Source organism: Brassica oleracea, chromosome C5 (genome assembly GCF_000695525.1).
Source record: "Brassica oleracea var. oleracea cultivar TO1000 chromosome C5, BOL, whole genome shotgun sequence".
Classification (NCBI taxonomy): Eukaryota; Viridiplantae; Streptophyta; class Magnoliopsida; order Brassicales; family Brassicaceae; genus Brassica; species Brassica oleracea.
The window spans coordinates 33,518,744-33,538,664 of record NC_027752.1 but is presented as its reverse complement, the minus strand read 5'-3'; the positions used below and the strand labels follow the sequence as shown (position 1 = coordinate 33,538,664).

General features: G+C 35.0%; 3 protein-coding genes across 6 annotated transcripts; 2 read left to right on the top strand and 1 right to left on the bottom strand.

Moving 5' to 3' along the window:
* The first annotated feature begins 5,488 nt into the window (after positions 1 to 5,488).
* Positions 5,489 to 8,102, top strand: LOC106294167 (AP2-like ethylene-responsive transcription factor PLT1). The gene is made up of 9 exons (XM_013729763.1): positions 5,489 to 5,606; positions 5,681 to 6,104; positions 6,246 to 6,328; positions 6,463 to 6,471; positions 6,568 to 6,656; positions 6,752 to 6,825; positions 6,930 to 6,980; positions 7,088 to 7,164; positions 7,345 to 8,102. The coding sequence occupies exons 1-9, from the start codon at positions 5,489 to 5,491 to the stop codon at positions 8,100 to 8,102; spliced, it is 1,683 nt and encodes a 560-aa protein (XP_013585217.1).
* Positions 8,103 to 12,924: 4,822 nt separating this feature from the next.
* LOC106295981 (serine/threonine-protein kinase Nek6) lies at positions 12,925 to 15,597 on the top strand. Of its 4 annotated transcripts, none has more exons than XM_013732009.1 (14): positions 12,925 to 13,027; positions 13,168 to 13,353; positions 13,443 to 13,509; positions 13,582 to 13,647; positions 13,725 to 13,768; positions 13,860 to 13,905; positions 13,996 to 14,076; positions 14,152 to 14,194; positions 14,276 to 14,325; positions 14,404 to 14,485; positions 14,565 to 14,614; positions 14,697 to 14,770; positions 14,854 to 14,905; positions 14,993 to 15,597. In XM_013732009.1, the coding sequence occupies exons 2-14, from the start codon at positions 13,232 to 13,234 to the stop codon at positions 15,530 to 15,532; spliced, it is 1,317 nt and encodes a 438-aa protein (XP_013587463.1). In that variant the 5' UTR covers positions 12,925 to 13,027; positions 13,168 to 13,231; the 3' UTR covers positions 15,533 to 15,597. The 4 variants fall into 4 exon arrangements, with proteins under 4 accessions (XP_013587463.1, XP_013587461.1, XP_013587462.1 ...); XM_013732007.1 differs by having other exon boundaries at positions 13,161 to 13,353; XM_013732008.1 differs by having other exon boundaries at positions 12,925 to 13,082.
* Positions 15,598 to 16,332: 735 nt separating this feature from the next.
* LOC106295982 (zinc transporter ZTP29) lies at positions 16,333 to 19,553 on the bottom strand. Its single transcript, XM_013732010.1, has 12 exons — positions 19,174 to 19,553; positions 18,771 to 18,829; positions 18,396 to 18,488; positions 18,213 to 18,302; positions 18,042 to 18,123; positions 17,628 to 17,683; positions 17,446 to 17,502; positions 17,170 to 17,210; positions 17,013 to 17,080; positions 16,845 to 16,901; positions 16,630 to 16,747; positions 16,333 to 16,529 (listed from the first exon to the last, which is right to left on the bottom strand). The coding sequence occupies exons 1-12, from the start codon at positions 19,235 to 19,237 to the stop codon at positions 16,487 to 16,489; spliced, it is 828 nt and encodes a 275-aa protein (XP_013587464.1). The 5' UTR covers positions 19,238 to 19,553; the 3' UTR covers positions 16,333 to 16,486.
* Between the last annotated feature and the right edge of the window lie 368 nt (positions 19,554 to 19,921).

Sequence of the window (19,921 nt, the reverse complement as noted above, 5' to 3'; positions counted from 1 at the left end):
AATTTGTTAGACCGAACACCTCTGTTGACGACGGGGTCGAACCATTCACACTTGAAGAGGACGCATTTTAGCTTCAATATCCCTGGGAATTCGACTTCAATAATCTCCGTCAAGATCCCGTAGAAATCTGTTTTCCCTTTCACACATATTCCATAGTTACTGGTCGCCCGCTGTCTACCATAGTCATATGTATGAAAAGTATAGCCTCGTGTGAAATACATCTGTGATGTGGTGACCTTTACAAGTGGAGATTGAATTACTTCGTGTAACCACTTAGGATAATCTGCATCGTCGTCGTCATAATCAACCTGCAAAAATAAAGAGAATGTTAATGAAATACAGATAATGTATTAAAAAACGTTTTAGTTAATACCTGATTCCGCAACCACTTAATGAAGTGTTGATCTTTCCTTTTGTCTACGTCACTTGTGGATATACCAGGAAATGTTTCTTCGACTTGAGAAACAAATAGGCTGTAAAATCACATTTTATATTTAGTAATCTTTCGCAATTATATAATTTATACTTATATGTGTTTATAAGTGTTTATATATGTTACCTTTCAAAATAACGCATCAATGGATCCTCGCAATTGAGTAGAATATAGGTGTGTGCACTATGAACGTCTTGTTCACTCGACCACCAAACCCCTTTTGATTTCCCACCGAGTCGTCCAATCTGGCTAAAGATGTCTGGAACACCAGCAACTGCATATGTTGGCGCAACACCACCATCATCATATCTTCTTGGAGCTCTTCTCCGGGTACGTACTTTTGACGCAAAGTAGTACGATGTGAAGTGAGAAACTTCTTCCGTCAAACTTCCAGCAATTATAGAACCTTCAACTTTGGCGAGGTTCTTTGCTTTTCCCTTCAAATATTTCATGGCTCGCTCATACTGATACATCCATCCGTAATGTACAGGTCCACGAAGCAATGCCTCGTATGAGAGGTGGACAGCTATATGCTCCATGACGTCAAAAAATCCCGGAGGAAATATCTTCTCCAAGTTGCACAATAAGATGAGAATGTTCTCCTGAAGTTGTTCCACAACTTCTTCTTTAAGAGTGCGTGTGCTCAGATCCCTGAAAAATGCTTCAATGCCTATTTTTTATTCCAAAAATAATTAAACACATTATTAGTCATACATTATTGCAAACTAAACCATTATAAAATTATTGCGCTATAATATACTACCTGCAAGTGCTTCATGTACGTTTATTGGAAGTAGCTCCGCAAATGCAAAAGACAGTAGTCGTTGCATAAAGACATGACAATCATGACTCTTCATCCCGGAGAACTTTTGACCCTTTTCAACACATCTAGAGAGATTCGAAACATACCCATCGGGGAACTTCACTTCTGATGCCACCCAGTTGAACAACACCGACTTTTTTTCTGAAGATAATCTGAATATCGGAACGGGAACTTGTCCATTGCTTTTAATATGTAACTCGCTTCTTGAGCAAATATCCGGCAAGTCCAACCTCGATTTTATGTTGTCTTTTGTCTTCCCTGGGACATTCAATATTGTATTCATGATGTTCTCAAAGAAATTCTTCTCTATATGCATCACATCGAGGGTGTGGCGCAGAAGAAGATCCTTTCAATATGGCAACTCCCAAAATATACTCTTCTTGTGCTAGTTGTGATGAACACCGTAAGAATAAGGCATATTACGAGGGACTTGCCAATTACCACCACAACGAACTATTTCGTTAGCTCCGTAGTAGTCGATTTGCGCTTCAATTTGTTCTCCAGTTAGATATGGAGGAGTGTCTCTCACAACCCTTTTGTGCCTAAACAAATTCTTGTTTCTTCGGTACGGATGGCCAATGGGAAGAAATCGACGGTGACAGTCGAACCAACTTGTCTTCCTACCATTCTTCAGTTGAAACACATTTGTCATTCCATTACAATATGGACAAGCTAATCTCCCATGTGTAGTCTATCCAGACAACATCTCATTGGCAGGAAAGTCACTTATGGTCCACAAAAGCATCGCTCGCATTGTAAAATTCGTCTTCGTTGAGAAGTCATACGTCCTCACCCCTGTTGACCACAAATCATTGAACTCTTTTATCAGTGGTTGTAGGAAAACATCCAGAGACCTTTTTGGATGGTTTGGACCAGGTATTAACATGGTCAAGAATAGTAACTCCCGTTGCATGCACAGCTCCGGTGGCAGGTTGAATAGCGTAAGAAAGACTGGCCACAATGAATATTGTCTCCCTGACATTCCGAATGGACTAAATCCATATGTGCATAATCCGAGATACACATACCGGCCATTGCTAGCGAAATCCGGATGTACTTTGTTAAAATGTTTCCAGGCTCTTGCATCTGATGGATGAGTCATCTCACCATTCGTCTGAGTATGCTCGGCATGCCATCGCATCTTTCCAGCAGTCTGCTCTGATTGGTACAATCTTTTCAATATGTCTGTAATTGGTAGGTACCACATCCTTTGGTACGGTACCCTATTACGTCTCCGTCCTTGCGGCTTGAATCGTGGCTTCTTGCAGAATCAACATTCTTCTAACTTTTCATCATCTCCCTAGTAGATTATGCAGTTGTCGATGCAAACATCTATCATCTCCGAAGGCAACCCAAGACTATAAACCAGTTTCTGAATCTCATAATAAGAATCAACAGACACATTTTCTTCCGACAAATACTCTTTAAACAAGTCTGTCCATTTATTCATGCAACTTTCAGGTAGATTGTGATCAGTTTTAATATTCATCATTCTAGCAGCTAACGACAATTAAGAGAGACCTCCTCTACAACCACTGAAAAGTGGTTGATTCGCCGCGTTTAACATTTCGTAAAACTTTTTTGCATCTATATTAGGTTCTTCATCTTCATCATGAGCTACGAATGCATCAGCTACCATATCATGAACCCTATCATAAACTACCATCTCCTCCTGATGGTAACTATGTTCATTATGCAAATGATGATCAACCGGTTCTTCCTCAAAATTGCTATTACTACTACTAGCTTCATTCTGATCATAATTATAATTTTCCCCATGATGAAACCAGATATAGTAATTTGGCGTGAAACCTCTATTTATTAAATGCTTCCAAACATTTTCACGGTTTGCCAATTTCGAATTGTTACATTTCGACAAGGACATAACATCTTATCACTTTCTTGGGCGAGCGGTGTCGAATCTGCTTGATGCATAAATGTCTCCAGCCCCGCAAGGTATTCTTTCGTCACTCTCCCGTTAGCATCTCTATGCATATACATCCACTTCCGCAACTCGAAAATATTCCCGGAGCCCGCCATTTTTTTTTTCTTTCACGTTTTTGTTTTTTGGTGTGTTTAAAATGATGTTAAAACGTCCATATTTATAGAAAACTTTCGAGTCTGGTAGTTGGAATTTTCCTAGGAATTTACGACGAAAATTAGTTAGGTGGCCGAAAAAAACGTGTTACAACTACAAAGTTGGTGGATTCAAAATTTTCTCGCTAAGTACACGTAAATTATTTCCTCGTAAAGAACACGCTAATTTTACGTCGAATTTACGAGGAAAGCGTATTTCCTCGTAAAAGCCACGTCACTTTACACCGAATTTACGACGAAACGGTTTCGTCGTTACTTTACGAGGAAATAACGCTGATTTTATTTTTCCACGCAATTTCCTCGTAAACTCGACGTAATTTTACGAGGATTACTTTTCCTCGTTAATTTTCATCGTTAAGCTTGTGTTTTCTTGTAGCGCTTATATTTTTCTAAGAACTCCACGCTAAGAAACCCCCAATAATTATGCTCTAAGAATATTTCATTTTATAATATGTGGAAGGTTTATGTATTTCTATCGGATATATGATTATTTAATAAGATGTTTTGTTTAATGTTATGTGGTGCTAATTTACTTTGTGTTTCTTTGTCAGAATTATTTTTCATTTTAAATTTAAATCTTACTTAAATCAATACTATTAAATTAGGAATATGACCTATTGTATAATTATAAAAATCTCTTATTAATCATTTTAAAAAAAATATTATACAAAAAAACATAGATATAACTGAAAACACAAATATAAAAATTAAAATTTTAAAAAATATCAAATAAAAGATTTAAGGGCGGATCAGAATCTAGTAGAGCATTATATTAGAATAACCACCAAATATTACATAGCAGTAAGAATCTTTCATTTTAAATCTTACTTAAATAGAATAACCACCAAATATTTTTGTATTTTTTTAAAAAAAATATTCATTTCAACAAAATCATGAAATTTAACAAGCTAATAACAATAATTTAAAATATACCGAATAAAAATGTCAAATATACTATAAATATTAGAATTATCTGATAAATTACCTATTATATATATATATATATATATATATATATATATATAGGGAGATTATCTCTTCATAATATGTATTTTCATAAAGAAGACTTTTAAAGTAAGCATTATTAAAGTTGTAATATTAATCTAGATCACTTTATAACCAAATATATTAAAATTTTAGGTAATATTTATATTGACTGATTATGTCATTCATCGAGTTACAGTTAATCTTTTATGATTTTAGATTTTCATAGATTATTTAATAAATCATGCAAAATATTAATTCAAATACAAGAAAAAATATTTATTTATGAACGCATTATCTCATTTATGTAGTAAAATATTTAAAAACTTTGATCAATGCGAAATATGTTTAAAATAAACATTAACCAAAACAATGTGAGAAAAGGCATATTAACAAAGTTTAAAAAGACATATTAACATATTTTGATTCTCATATAATTGAGCTCGTTTAAAACAACTAAAATGAAAATTTACACCAATTTAAATAATAAAAGATTTATCAACTCGAAATTTTTATTTTTTTTAAATGCTGACCAAAGTCAAGTCTACACACAATTACGAGAGTGTGTGAGTTGTAGAGAGAAAAATGCTATCCTAATCTGATAGGGGTCTTCTTGTAACAGCTATAAGCCTATAAACATTAATCATACATGCAAAGGGCATACATAGTATATTTTTCTTGTTCACATCCATACTTAGTTATTTATATCAGCTTCTCTTATAGAATAATATTTAATGAGATAAAATCCATATAGTTGGAGGGTCTCTCTAACCTTGAAACTTCTATGGCCTTCCTCTGTATTCATCTCTTACGAATATCTTATCTGTTGTTTAAACCCTAAAAGTATCTGAGTTTCCATCTCTAACTTAGAGAGAGAGAGAGAGAGAGAGAGAGAGAGAGAGAGAGAAACCCTTGCCAATATATGATAAAGCAGAAGAAGATCTCTCCTATATCTATATATATACATAACTCCAATCTTTGAAAAAAAGTCTTGATCATTAATTTCTCTTTCATCAATCCTTGATCACTGAATCTTCCTTTCTTCTTTGATTGGCTTAGAGGTTGGTATATTGATTATCAAGGTGGGTAGGAGCAATAAAGTGATTGATTAACCCAAACCCAAAACAAACAGATTTGACTCAAAAGTGAAAATGAATTCAAACAACTGGCTTGGCTTTCCACTTTCACTAAACCACTCTTCTTTGCCTCCTCATGAATATAACATTGGCTTGGTGAGCGACCATATGGACAACCCTTTCCAAACACAAGGTAACAACGATATATCTATACAACAATCTATTTTGTGTATATTATATATACTAACAATATTTGTGTGTTCGAAGAGTGGAACATGATCAATCCACACGGTGGAGGAGGAGAGGTTCCAAAAGTGGCAGACTTTCTCGGTGTGAGCAAACCGGACGAAAATCAACCCGACCACATCGTAGCTTACAACGACCCAGGTTACTACTTCCATACCACCAATAGCTTGATGCCTAACGTCCAATCAAACGACGTCGTTGTAGCTTGTGACTCCAACAATCCTAACGATAGCTATGAGCTCCAAGAGAGTGCTCACAATCTACAGTCACTCACTTTGTCCATGGGGACGACCGGTGGTAGTAACGCTGTAGCTAAAGCGTTGCCGCCCGAGGTCACCGGCGATAACACTAGCGGTGGAGCATTAGCCGTTGCTGAGACGGCCACGCCAAGACGTGCTTTGGACACTTTCGGACAACGCACCTCGATCTATCGTGGTGTCACAAGGTTATATACGTGACTCATTACTCACGTAATAGATTCTAAAGATCTTATGATCTTAAATTGGATTTTGATATATTAGTACCCAAAAAAAGATATGGATTTTAATGATGAAATGCATTATATGTTTTGGTCAAATATATTTAGGCATCGATGGACCGGTCGATATGAAGCTCACCTGTGGGATAATACTTGTAGAAGGGAAGGTCAGTCTAGGAAAGGAAGACAAGGTAAGTAATTTACTTCCACTTAAGTAGGTTCTGTGTGTTTAGGTTTGATTTGCCTGCTCTTATATACTAATCATGTTCTTATATATTTTTCTTTCTTTGTTCTTGCTGCGTTGGGGATCCAATAAACAATCTAGTTTACTTGGGTGAGTGCGTCAAATTGGATTCTTCCTTGTTATACTCGTGGAGTAATCATATTGTTTCGTTTATGGAAACTAAACTAAATCAAATTCTTGGTATAGGTGGGTATGACAAAGAAGATAAAGCAGCAAGATCATATGATCTAGCCGCACTTAAGTACTGGGGTCCCTCGACTACTACTAATTTCCCGGTATGTTAATACTTATTTGCTTGCAATATTCTCTTGGTCATTAGTTATATTATATATATTTTTTAATCTTTGATTCATTAATATATATATATCAGATTACTAACTACGAGAAAGAATTAGAAGAAATGAAGCACATGACTAGACAAGAGTTCGTGGCTGCTATTAGAAGGTGTTTAATTTGTTGTATTTCATCAAGACCTTGGTCGTATATTCAAATCTAATTAAAACTTATCTAATTTAACAACACCTTTACAAATGCGTGTCAAATCGCAGAAAAAGTAGTGGATTTTCACGAGGCGCTTCAATGTATCGTGGAGTTACAAGGTTTAATTTTATAAATATTCACATATATAATCTTTGTTACGTTAATTTACATAAATAAATACTATTCTTATAGAAATAAACATCTTTATTTTGTCTTATATATATAGGCATCACCAACATGGAAGATGGCAAGCACGGATCGGACGAGTCGCCGGAAACAAAGATCTCTACTTGGGAACTTTTAGTAAGTACTTTCTTATTATATCTTAACTACTTTAAACCATCTAGAACCTACAATTTAAAATCAGAACGACTTTCAAGAAACCTCTATTTATAGAAATTTTGTTCTTTAAAATCAGCATGTTTTAATAGAAGGTTCACCAAATTATTATCTTACGTAGTTAACGACATGGTTTGTTTTCAGGCACTGAGGAAGAAGCAGCAGAAGCTTATGATATAGCCGCGATAAAGTTCAGAGGGCTCAACGCAGTGACCAACTTCGAGATGAACCGGTACGACGTGAAAGCCATCCTCGAGAGCAGTACTCTCCCCATAGGAGGAGGCGCGGCTAAGCGGCTCAAAGAACCTCAGGCTCTTGAGTCTTCAAGGAAACGCGAGGCTGAGATGATAGCCCTTGGTTCAAGTTTCCAATATGGTAGCGGCTCGAGCTCATCAAGGCTTCAGCTTCAACCTTACCCTCTAAGCATTCAACAACCATTAGAGCCTTTTCTTTCTCTACAGAACAATGATATCTCTCACTACAATACCAATGCTCATGACGCGTCCTCCTTTAACCATAATAGCTATATCCAAACACAGCTTCATCTTCACCAACAAACCAACAATTATTTGCAGCAACAATCGGGTCAGAACTCGCAGCAGCTCTATAATGCGTATCTTCAAAGCAATCCGGATCTGCTTCATGGCGTTGTCTCCACCTCTATCGTTGACAACAACAACAATGGAGGCTCTAGTGGGAGCTACAACACTGCAGCTTTTCTTGGGCACCACGGCATTGGTGTTGGGACGAGCTCGACCGTTGGATCGACCGGGGAGTTTCCAGCTGTTAAAACAGACTACGATATGGCTTCGAGTGATGGCAATGGAGGGTATGGTGGTTGGACCGGTGAGTCTGTTCAGGGGTCGAATCCTGGTGGTGTTTTCACTATGTGGAATGAGTGAAAAGGGATCTTGTTTTTTGCGTTGCAAGAAAATAGGTCTGAGGTAGTAACTATTTTATCATTATTCTGTTTTTTTTCTCGTCTTGGAAGTTAGGATCAAATTAGAACGGACTTTTGGTAGAAGAATTAAGGTAACACGGAACGGTTATTTAAGAATTGACGGCGAAGGTGATGGTTCTCGGACAGTGGTTAAATGGTTCTTGAGGGTTAGTGTTTATGGGTGGGTACTCAAAGTAAGTTTACGAGTACGTACCCAAGTATTTATAAGGATTTATATTTTCTGTAGTTGTTATATTATCAATTAACCCCAAAGGGAGCTGGCGAAAAAAAGAGGCAATAATCAGAATCTAGTCTTATTTTTTTTAAGAAGAGAAAGCATCAAACAAATCGATAATTTATATTTTATAAGATTAATTTGTATTGAAGTCATTATCGAACTACTTCTCTAGGATCTAAAATATCAACCTTTTCTAGATATTTTAACAACATCACTTTCGAAATATTACTATTTAGAAGGAGGTACTATAGTTTCGTCATAAAACTTGTTTAATTTTGTATGTTTTAAACCGAATGAAACTGATTGACCGGCTTTGCCTAGTAACTTACTAAGGAATATTTGCCTAGTAAACCATTTTTGTTTAAAACAAATCCTTCCCCAAATTTTTCGTTTATTAAGATATATATATATATATATATATATATATATATATATATATTCTTGTAGTACTTTTTATTACTTTCCAAAGAGAGCCGACGAAAAAAAACAAATCAACAAGTAGTGAAAACACTCTTTAAACTCGTTAAGAAAACATTTAACGAAAGGCGACATTTTCTTTATTGGTACATTAACTTTAGAAAAGCATACTGTTTAGAGGGAGGCCTCAATGGTCAAGAAGAGAAACTTATTGCAAACAAGAAAGCAAGCCGGCTAAATATATACTCACGAAGAAACAATCCATGAAATATACTAAAAGTTAGTGGTAACCCTCCAATTAATAGAGATTCCAATGAATATAAACATAGTTTAAATCTAAATAGGGCCTCAACATCACGAAAGAGTACATTGAACACAAACATTCATTAACAATGGTGTCCAGAGGTCTTTCCCTCACACTAATTTTTCTCTTGGTAGCTCTATTTATCGCACTTGGTGAAGCCAATAACAACCGTAAGATCCTTCAGTCTCACACTAACCACCAACCGGTGCATTCTCCTCTTCCATCTCCGATCTATTCTCCTGATCCTCTTGATCCTAAAGGTTACGAAACCTTCTTTTATAGGAGATCTCCATCAAAACCTTCCCGCAAACCATGGTGGTGGTTGTTGTGAAACGTTAAGACATTGTCTTAGTTATGCAATTTATTTCTTATTACCACAATTGATGTCCTCTACATATTTCAGTCACATTTTTTTCTTCTAGTTGTTTGTGTGATGTTACGTTCGATCCACGCATTAACTGTTTATTCAACTTTTTTGTTGTATTGTTTTGATTCTTTTTGTAGTTGTGATGATTTAAACCTTCTTGACTGATCTTACGGACGCATATCTTTGTTCATTGACCAAAAACTTGTTTGTTACAGATTTTGTAAGAGCTAATCAATATGTCGACCGAAAATAAAAATTTATTTGTTTGGCAAGTGGAAAACAAAATACTTGAATGCAATTAACCAAACTTCACGAAATAAAAAAAAATTCAAAACCGGACCAACCTAATGAATACTAGCTTGAATAACTGGATTGCACTTTAACTGATACGAGATGATAAACCGCGCGCATGCGCGGAGTGAATTCTTATAATAATGTTTGTTTATGAAATGGTTTTAACATTTTACAACACTACAATTTTTATCGATTGTAAAATGATGAATATAAATATTGGTCTCTTAAATGTATCATCGTTGTTGAAGAGTTAACATATTACATCTCATTTTAATTATTTTTAAGACTTCATACGCACAAAAGAAAATTAAGTTTTGCGGCCGACACAAATCACCTAAACCAAATAGGCAACATCGATTGTATAATGACGAAAGGGGATTAGGTTTTCTGCTCTCGATTTGTTTACTATTGACTCTGCATAAATGATTTCAGTTTCTACCTCTATAGAATTGTGCTTTCGTTCTCGTCTTGTTTCATTGATATGAATTAAGTTTCTTTTTTTTAACTTCTTTTATGAATTCAGTGAATTACATAAGTGTCAATTAAAAAAATGGACATCTGTAAAAATTAGTTTCACTCCATATACTTATATAAGAATCAAAATTTTGAAAAAAAATCACCGACAAACTATATTAACAGTTTAGTGTTCAAATATAATATATCAAGCTGTTATAGAATATAAATGCAGACTAGAAATATAAATATTTGTCTAGTATGTATTCACTAGCTCAGTCTAAAAATCATTTAATTAGAACAACAAAACAAATTACTTATTTCACCAGTTCGGGTAATATATGAATCCGAATGGGTAATATATGAACCCGAATGGATATCTGAAGATAACCAAACATAAGTATACTTAACTCTATATTTCTAGTTTATTTCTCTCATTTTATTCAAAATATTTATAAACTAAATTAGTGTCTTTCTATTTTTAAAGTTTTATCTCCAAACCTACTAATAGTTTAATCTTTTAAAAATTAAAAAAAAAATAGTTAAGTTAAAATATATTTTAAATACAAAAAACTTAAACGATGAATAATTTATTTATTTTTTCTTCAAAATTTAAATATCCGAACCCGACCCAAAATATACGAACCCGAACATAAAATACCCGAACCCGACTCGAAGTGTAGAAATACCCGAACGGGTTCTATACCTTTATACTGAAATATCCGATACAAACTCAAACGTGTATCCGAACGCCCACCCCTATGATATATGATCATTTGTATCTTGCTTGAACAAAAAAAAGTTAAACCATTGATCACAAATTTTTTAATGTGAGACTTTTACTATTTTTAGTAATTTATAGTCGTTTTTAAAAATTCAGAATATAACATATAAGAAAAAATCTAATTGTTTTTATTATATGCTTAATGTGATTGTTTAATTTCTTTTAATAGTATAAAATTAAACAAAAAAAGAGAGAGGTTAGAAATTTTATCAAATATGTATTATTCATAATCATTAACTGTCATATATATGTTAACTATATTAGATAATTCCGTAGATTTTATTTAAGAAAAGAAAAAATATTATTTTGTACACTATTAATTAATTTGATAGTTAGTTTAATTAAAAACATAGTATATGTTTATATGAACCAACTTATTTTTCTAACAATTCTAAGAATCATTTTCGTGATGACACGTGGCAACGAAAACACGTTGTAATGTTCCAGGATTAATATATAGGGGATTATATTTTAAAATTACTAACTCTAAAACACAATGCCCATGATTCAAACCGAACCAAACTTGTGTCATATATATAAAAGAAAATACCAAACCAAAGCGTGACTGAACGTCTAAACGCAACGACCATGATTCACCGAACCAAACTTGGCGTACTATAACCATTTTGGTTTATTTAGGTCGTCACAGCTTAGAGTTACGTCATAGCAGACACTAGAACAAATGCGTGACCGTGAATGTTAACGGGGGTGGGGGAAGATGCAGTGAATAAGAAACAGTATAAGCACTTATAGATTCTGGTCTCGCATAGCTCTGGAAATTTAAAAGCTTTCATTTCTAATTCCTCAATTTGAATGTAACTTTGTATGATTAGATTATAGGATGTTTAGAATGACGCATAAATGTCTTAAGTTTTGTAACTGGTTTGCAGTATTTGGATGATTCGATTATGCAGTACTTTTCCTAACTACAAGTGAAAAGTTTGAGAAACTAGGTGAGGACATGAAAGGTAACCTGCTTAGCTTCCAAAGTTCATAGAACAGCTTATTGTTTGACCATTTTTTAGTAGTCTCTTTGCTGTTGGTGTTCTTCCCGGTGATTACTAGGCTTTTTTTATAGTCTATACTCTTTTTGACGATGAATGTATGTTTGCCTCTGTTTACCTGGTTTAAGTTTGTTATACTTCTGTAAATCATATGAGAGGTTTCAATAACGGTACTGTGACTCACACAATGCAGTTAAACTCAATTTCTTCTTCAGTTACCATGTCGCTACACATGAAGCCATAGCTATCCAGTTGTTAAAGCATAGAAGCTTAAGAAAATTTAAACAAAAGCCTCCGAACACCAAAACACCTATCAAATTATCAAAACATTCAAGAGGTTTAGATTCCATCTCTGCAATATTCTGGTGTTAGATTTTCTATTGCCTTACTGAAGAGAAAATCCTTTACTAATGCCAATGGTCTTTGAAGTGCTTGAGTCATCATATGAACAATGCAGGTCCAAATATTTAGTCAAAATATATAATATTGTTATAGAAGGGAAAATAAATGAGTCATCTCAACATGTGACTTGCTAGATAGTATTTATTATTATTGGGTTGTTCTAACTTCTAACCAAAAGAGTTAAAGATATGGTCCAACCAAAATATCGAATAGGAGATCTTAAGAGACTATAGATTTTCTCTGGTTGGTAGACCAATTATGCAACAAAACAAAAGTCATGAAATTCACATTTGGGTCAAATAAATAACACTCATACTTGTTGTTTTCTTATAAATTCTTAACTAACCAAAGGATGACAATAAAACAGAATGTAAACACAGAGAATGTTTTCCTCTGTCTAAAAGTGTAAAAGTGTGAAAGAGACATATCAACAATAATAAATAAAAAGGACTTATATATGTAATAATAGCAACAAACATGTCACCAGCAACAGTCTGAAATCTCAAGCAAATTGGTTTTATTTTATTATCATTTAAATTATTTTCCCTCACTTTCTCTGACCTTTCTTTGCTTCATCTTCAAATCTTCCCTCTCCATCTTGTTCAAAAAAGAGAAAGAAACAAAGTAATTACGAAACATCCTTCTTCACGATATTTCAAAATCAAGATTTGGTTAAATGGTCCCATCTTTTTTTCTTGATTAATTCTTGATTCTCAAAGAATTTAATGCTCATGTCTTTTATATGAATCCTCTGAAGCTTACAGGCTCCATTGAACAGTAAAATCTTGTGAGTTTGATCCTTTTAATACCGAGAGAGGAAGATCTCAGATGGCAAACAAGATAAGTGAAACAGCTTCTTCTAAGATGGATGATTATGAAGTAGTGGAGCAGATCGGAAGAGGAGCTTTCGGTTCTGCTTTTCTTGTGATTCACAAGTCTGAGAGAAGAAGGTGAGTTAAGATCTAGACTTTTGAGTTTATAGTTCGTGTATATTTGTTTCTTATGATCTTGTTTGAGATCTACGGATTGTTCTTTGTAGGTATGTAGTGAAGAAGATTCGTTTGGCTAAACAAACAGAGAGATGCAAGCTTGCTGCCATCCAAGAGGTAAAATTACATTAGCAAGCTTTTTATATGTGATCTTGATTATATCTAACATGATTCTTGACTGGAATTCAGATGAGTTTGATATCAAAGCTTAAGAATCCTTATATTGTGGAGTACAAAGATTCATGGGTTGAAAAGGTGATATAGTCTTTGTTCAAAGCTCATAATCAAGAACAAGTTTCACAGAGAATTCTAACTTCTTACTGGTTATACAGGATTGTGTATGCATTGTAACTAGTTATTGTGAAGGTGGAGACATGTAAGGCAATCATTTCACATTCCAACGTTATGTTTCTTTGTTTTATTCTCTGGTGGTTTTATTTCCACTGATTTTTTTTTAATAAATGCAGGACTCAAATGATAAAGAGAGCTAGAGGAACATTTGCCTCTGAAGAAGTGAGCAGTCATTAAGGAATCTATCTGGTATAGACAAGTAATGAACTGATATTGGATGCTAACTTAGAAATTATATCTTCTTCTCCGTAGAAACTCTGCAGATGGATGGTTCAGCTACTGTTAGCAATAGATTACCTCCATAACAATCGAGTTCTTCACCGTGACCTTAAGGTAATTTCATCTTCTATGCTTCTTTTGCTACAATGGAACAGTACATCCATTAACACTGCTACTCAAATTTGCCAGTGCTCAAACATATTCCTCACCAAAGAAAACGAGATTCGATTAGGTAAAGATATCAGATGCAGCAATCTTCTATTGCTACTTCTTGAGAAGCTGTTTTAGAGACCAAGTTGTTTTTTTTTTTCAGGTGACTTTGGTCTTGCAAAACTTCTAGGCAAAGATGATCTTGCTTCCTCGGTAATGCTTCTCACAATCCATTAGGATTTATAGCTTTTTGCTGAATTTCTGAATCATTTTCTTGTTTTCTTTTTGAAGATTGTGGGAACACCAAACTACATGTGCCCTGAACTTCTTGCAGATATACCTTACGGCTACAAATCTGATATTTGGTCTTTAGGTTTATTCTCTTCTCTAACTTTAAACCATCCTTACTACTTGTTGTTCTTGTATTTCTCATAAAGATTTTGGTTTTACAGGTTGCTGTATGTTTGAAGTAGCTGCACATCAACCTGCCTTCAAGGCTCCGGTAAGAACACTTATCATTTCTTCTTGTGTTAAATCTGAAATATCTTTCAAACTTTTGAAAATTTTATGTTTCTTGGAAACAGGACATGGCTGGACTCATCAACAAGATTAACCGCTCTTCACTTTCTCCTCTCCCGGTCATGTATTCCTCTTCATTGTAAGTACAAATACAACATTCACTTTAGTTTAGACAAGATTTTGAGTGTGAAATGTTATGAAATTTCTAATATGTTTTTGCAGAAAAAGACTGATTAAAAGTATGTTACGCAAGAACCCTGAACATAGACCAACTGTGAGTTAATGATACGTTCCATTCGTTTCTTCTTTTGCTGCTTTTCTTTGGAGGTTTATTCTAAGTGTTAAAATGTTTGTTATATAGGCTGCAGAGTTGTTAAGACATCCTCACTTACAGCCATATCTTGCACAATGCCAAAACTTGTCTCCGGTTTTTAAACCGGTTGTATCCAAATCAGAACACAACACCTACGAAAACAGAACAGGCGAGACCCGTCTTGCCCCAAGGACAGGCACTGCGAAGTCCACGAAAACACCAATGAAACATAATCAAGCATTAAAAGAAGAAGCAGAGGAGAAAGAGAAGAGAAACAAGAATGCAAGTTCTAGTTCAAAAGACAAAGAGAAGCCAGAAAAGACTCAAGAGATGTCATTGCTTAGCACATTAACGCTACTACGCGAATATCAGAAGAAGACTCCGAGAAGCGAGGAGAGAGCAGAAGCGTTGGAATCTTTGTTGGAGCTTTGTGCAGGTTTACTTAGGCAAGAGAAGTTCGATGAGCTCGAAGGAGTCTTGAAGCCTTTTGGAGACGAAACAGTTTCATCAAGAGAGACAGCGATTTGGCTTACCAAAAGTCTCATGAATGTTAAGAGAAAGCAAAATGATGATGAAACCAATCCTTAAAAACAAATACTAACCACAACTTTTTTCATGTAACCAACCATTGTGTGTATTAAAGACATTCATTGATCACAAAACAATGAAGGTATTTGATTAACAGAATGTTATATTATCATACTCGTATATATATATATATATATATATATATATATATTAGTGTAATAACTTACACAATGAGGTTATACATCAAAATGGGTTACTTGACAAAATTATTTTACATAGATGATTCTAAGGATCAAATCAGAACAAAACAAAAAAGAGTTTAGTTCTGCATCTCTTAGAAGGCATTCCATAACATCTCTTTACTGCAAGAAAATAACCAAGAAGGCGGAGAGTGATGCAGCAACGATGGAGACAACCACCGGAAAAGCCACGGTAGCGGAGGAAGTACCTGGTGCTGGTGCTGGAGACTCCATGGTAGCCGAGGTGGCTGAGCTCATTAACACAGCCGAGACAAAGAGAGCAACAAATAACTTCTTGACGTTGTTCATTTCCATTATTTTCTTTGGTTTACTTTTTGGATGTTTGTTTTGTGTTCTTCAGGTGATGGCCTTAGAGGTGAAGGTGGTGAAAGGTATTTATAACATAACAAAATGTGGAAGGACAAATGAGAGTTTCAAGATCTGCCATTAATTAGCAAGACATGATTCTCTAATTTTTGTTTTTAAATTTAGGAAATAGTGGTAAAAATAAACTAGAGCTATAAATACACCTTTTATTTTTGCAAAAGCATCTTTGTCCATAGATGATCACATGGATTTACAGTGACATTTTGCGAGAGATTGGCAAAGATTACTGTTAAATAAGATGTTAAAAGAGATTATTACTTTGAATTAAAAATGAATACTCAATTGTTACTGATCCTATTGATTTCACAGATACAAAGAGACTATACTCCACAGACTTGTTTCTGTCTTTGAGGAGGCAATTATTGCACACATGACATAACTAAACTGACTAACCCATTGACTCAGGTAAACTCAGCTCCAGAAAGTAAAGACTGCAACAACAGCAGAGACAAACATATCATCAAAATTTATAAAACTAAGGACGCAAGGAAGTAAGCGCTATTTCAAAGCTTTTGGTTTTCGAGTTTTTACCTTGCAGACATACAAGCCATACCGACAAACACAGCCTTTACAGCTTGCTTCTGTCCAGCATAATCAAATGCCAAAGGAAGCATTTCGTGCAAAGTTAGGAAAGCCATGATTCCACCAACTGCATCATACAACAAACAACAGTTTTTGTATTGGTTCGCTTTAAGTCCAATGGTTTTTTAATACAAAGAACCGATATTCTGCAGATTTCTACTTACCTGCTCCCAACAAGCCTTCAAGGATTTCAGGACTCAAGCTGCTCGGGAATAGATAAGCTGCATTGTACGGAAATTGTATTAATTTATGATACTCTCTCGAAACTCTCAAGAGAACATTTACTTGTACAGAAGAAGAATGCATCAACAAAGAAACCAATGCAGACTTACCCACGATAATTACACCTAGAGGCTCAGCTAAACCAGAGAGTGTTGCCAATTTGAATGCCTGCCATTTGCTGTTACATGCATAATATCGATTTAGGATGAATAGAACCCCGGAGTATACAAGGTACAAATGTGAATCCATATGCAACCATGTTCTTACCTCTCTGTTGCAAAGTATATAGGAAGTGCAACCGCCACACCCTGAAAATATCACACCGTAGCAGCAAAGGAAGCATGTCAAATAAAAAAAGAAGATCAAATCCAGTTGTTTACTCGTTTTCGAGATTGCTTTATAGTGGAAAACAAACATTCAAACAGGAAACACATAAAAATAATAATAATGTGGTATTCTTTTTAGGTTTCTTTTTATAAGGTGAGCTATGTAAGTTGGTAGATATGACCGCCTTCACAAATTTCTAATTGAGAGAATATGTACCTCAGGAATGTTGTGTAAAGCGATTGCCAAAGCCAGATTAACACCAACTCGCATGCCCTGTGAAGCAGAATCCAACAAGCAATTATAAAATATTAATACGCTGGTGATGCATGTCATTGTAACTTTTCAGAAAGCATGCTCTCTAAATATTTTTTTTGTTCATCATGATCCTTATTTCTCACCTTAATTGATCCGAGAAATACGGCCATCCCCTCTGGAAAATTGTGCAAGCTTATTCCTATAGTTGAAAGTGGAAAAGATATACATAAAGAGTTTAGATAAACAGTTAAGCTATTTAACTAACATTAAAATCAAGAAAAGGTTATAGAAGTCCAACAAACAGGATACGTCCTGGTTGAAAAAAACAAACAGATGATTATATGTCTTTCACATTATTGTGCAGTAATATATTGACTAGTTTGCTAAAGACGAAGAGTTCAAATTCGCAAGTCCACATTGATGCAATGGTTTCGAGGAGTCATTGTAGATACGTCTAGCCATCAAATTACAGATCAAACTATAATGGACCCAATGACCAAAACTCGGACGAGAGAAGCTTTAACAAATGAAAGAAAAGGGAGTGAAAGTTGGTATACCAATAGCTGTAACAATTCCACTATATAACACTTGCCGTCGATGCTTCTTTGCCATGTCCTTACCTCCCTCGTCTCCATTCTTCTGTTATCAACAAATAAGTAAAGCTGTCATGATACCATATAGTCACATAATTCTGAACAGAAAGTCTTGGAAGAACACTGTAATCTTGCCTTTCTTCTTTTCACGTCAGTAGAAGGACCAAGTGTTGGTTCCGGTATGAATTTGGCAATACACGCAAAGAATATCACACCACCGAAAAACTGCACCACGAGAAAACTATATCACTTTCCGCGTGAAGGAAAAGTAAAAAAAAAAAACGCAGTGAGGCACAATATGGACACAGAAGTACTAACCCAGAGATTGCCTTTCAAGAAGCCAATAGAGTTTATAGCATTATGAGCCAAATCCAGGAACGATATGCTCAACATCAGACCTGCCGCAAAACCCTGAAGAAAGAACTTACTAGCATCAGATAAATAACCAACAATATCAATCAAAATTTCTCAAGTGATAGGAACGAATATTGGTTTGGGAACACATCTTCCGGTTACTAGCACCCTATAAAACTTGAAGGCAAGAGAATCTAAAAAAATGAAGAGAAAACAAAAATGAACATCCAATGGCTCTATAATATAGTGAGAGCGCTGCTTTACCAGAAGCATGACCAAATATTACAAAACTGAAGGCTTCTTGTACGATATTTAAGATGAAACTAGATGTAGACTCACCTGCAGAAGTCCAAGCATCTTCATATTGGGAGTCTCACTGAGAACTACGAAAAGCGCACCTGCGAAAGTAACATGAAAACTCAATTAGATCGACCAAAAAGCATCTAACTTGGAGCCTCTGGTGCTATCTAAGTAACAGAAACAAGATACCAAAACCTCATATCTAGGAACTAGCAATGTACTGAACACAAAATGAGCTTCTAATTAATAACAATTTTGAAGGAACCAATACAGAATCTGATGACACAACTACAATCACAGAATAAGCAGCGATGATCCTACAAGTAGCTTAGCTTTGACAAATACAATCATCAAACAGAGAAGAAGCAATCGTTCACCATCTGAACACAATCGAAATCAATGAGAATCCCTGATTCTACAATTCAGAAAACAGCAGACTCACCTAAAGAAGTACTTAATCCACCCACAAGGGACAGTCCAAGCGCCACGAGCATCTGCGAATCCATCGATTTAATCTGAAGGGAATCGAAAAGGAAAGACCTTCTTGTTGTCGCAGCTACTCAGAAGATAACAAAAACACGCACAGACGGACGAATGTGTATGTGTGTATATAAAGATGGAGACGATGAGAATCTCTGAATCCCAAGGAAGAGATTGTATTTGGGGGTTAATCGATGGAAACCCTAATCCATAGCTTATCTCTGCGCAGATTCTTAGCCTAAGTGAGTGAGAGCATAATATGCCTGCGTGCTTCTCGTTTTCTACCTAACCTTTCTTCCTCATCTTCTTCTTTCTCCTTTGCCTCTCCCCCCTGGTTTATGTTGACCCCGATTTATCTCGGGTCGATATGAACCGGAGCTTCATCCACAACCGGGTAAACCAATTCTAAATTCGTAAGAACTTTGTAAAGTTTGTGATAAGTACCAAAAACTTTGATTTCGTAGCATTAAAGTCCATTAGCTTAGCTTGTGTGGATGGATGAATATCTTTATAAAAAAAAATATTTCACTGGTAAAAAGTAAAATTAATACATTACGAAATTTATTGGAATTATTGGCGGAATTTATTAAATTTTTACGCGCACTAATATATACATTTAATAATTATGCTATTAATATAAAATTTTCTTAAATTTAAATTTTTAATTTAGAACAAAATTTAAATTAACACTAGGAGTTTTTCTGCGCTAT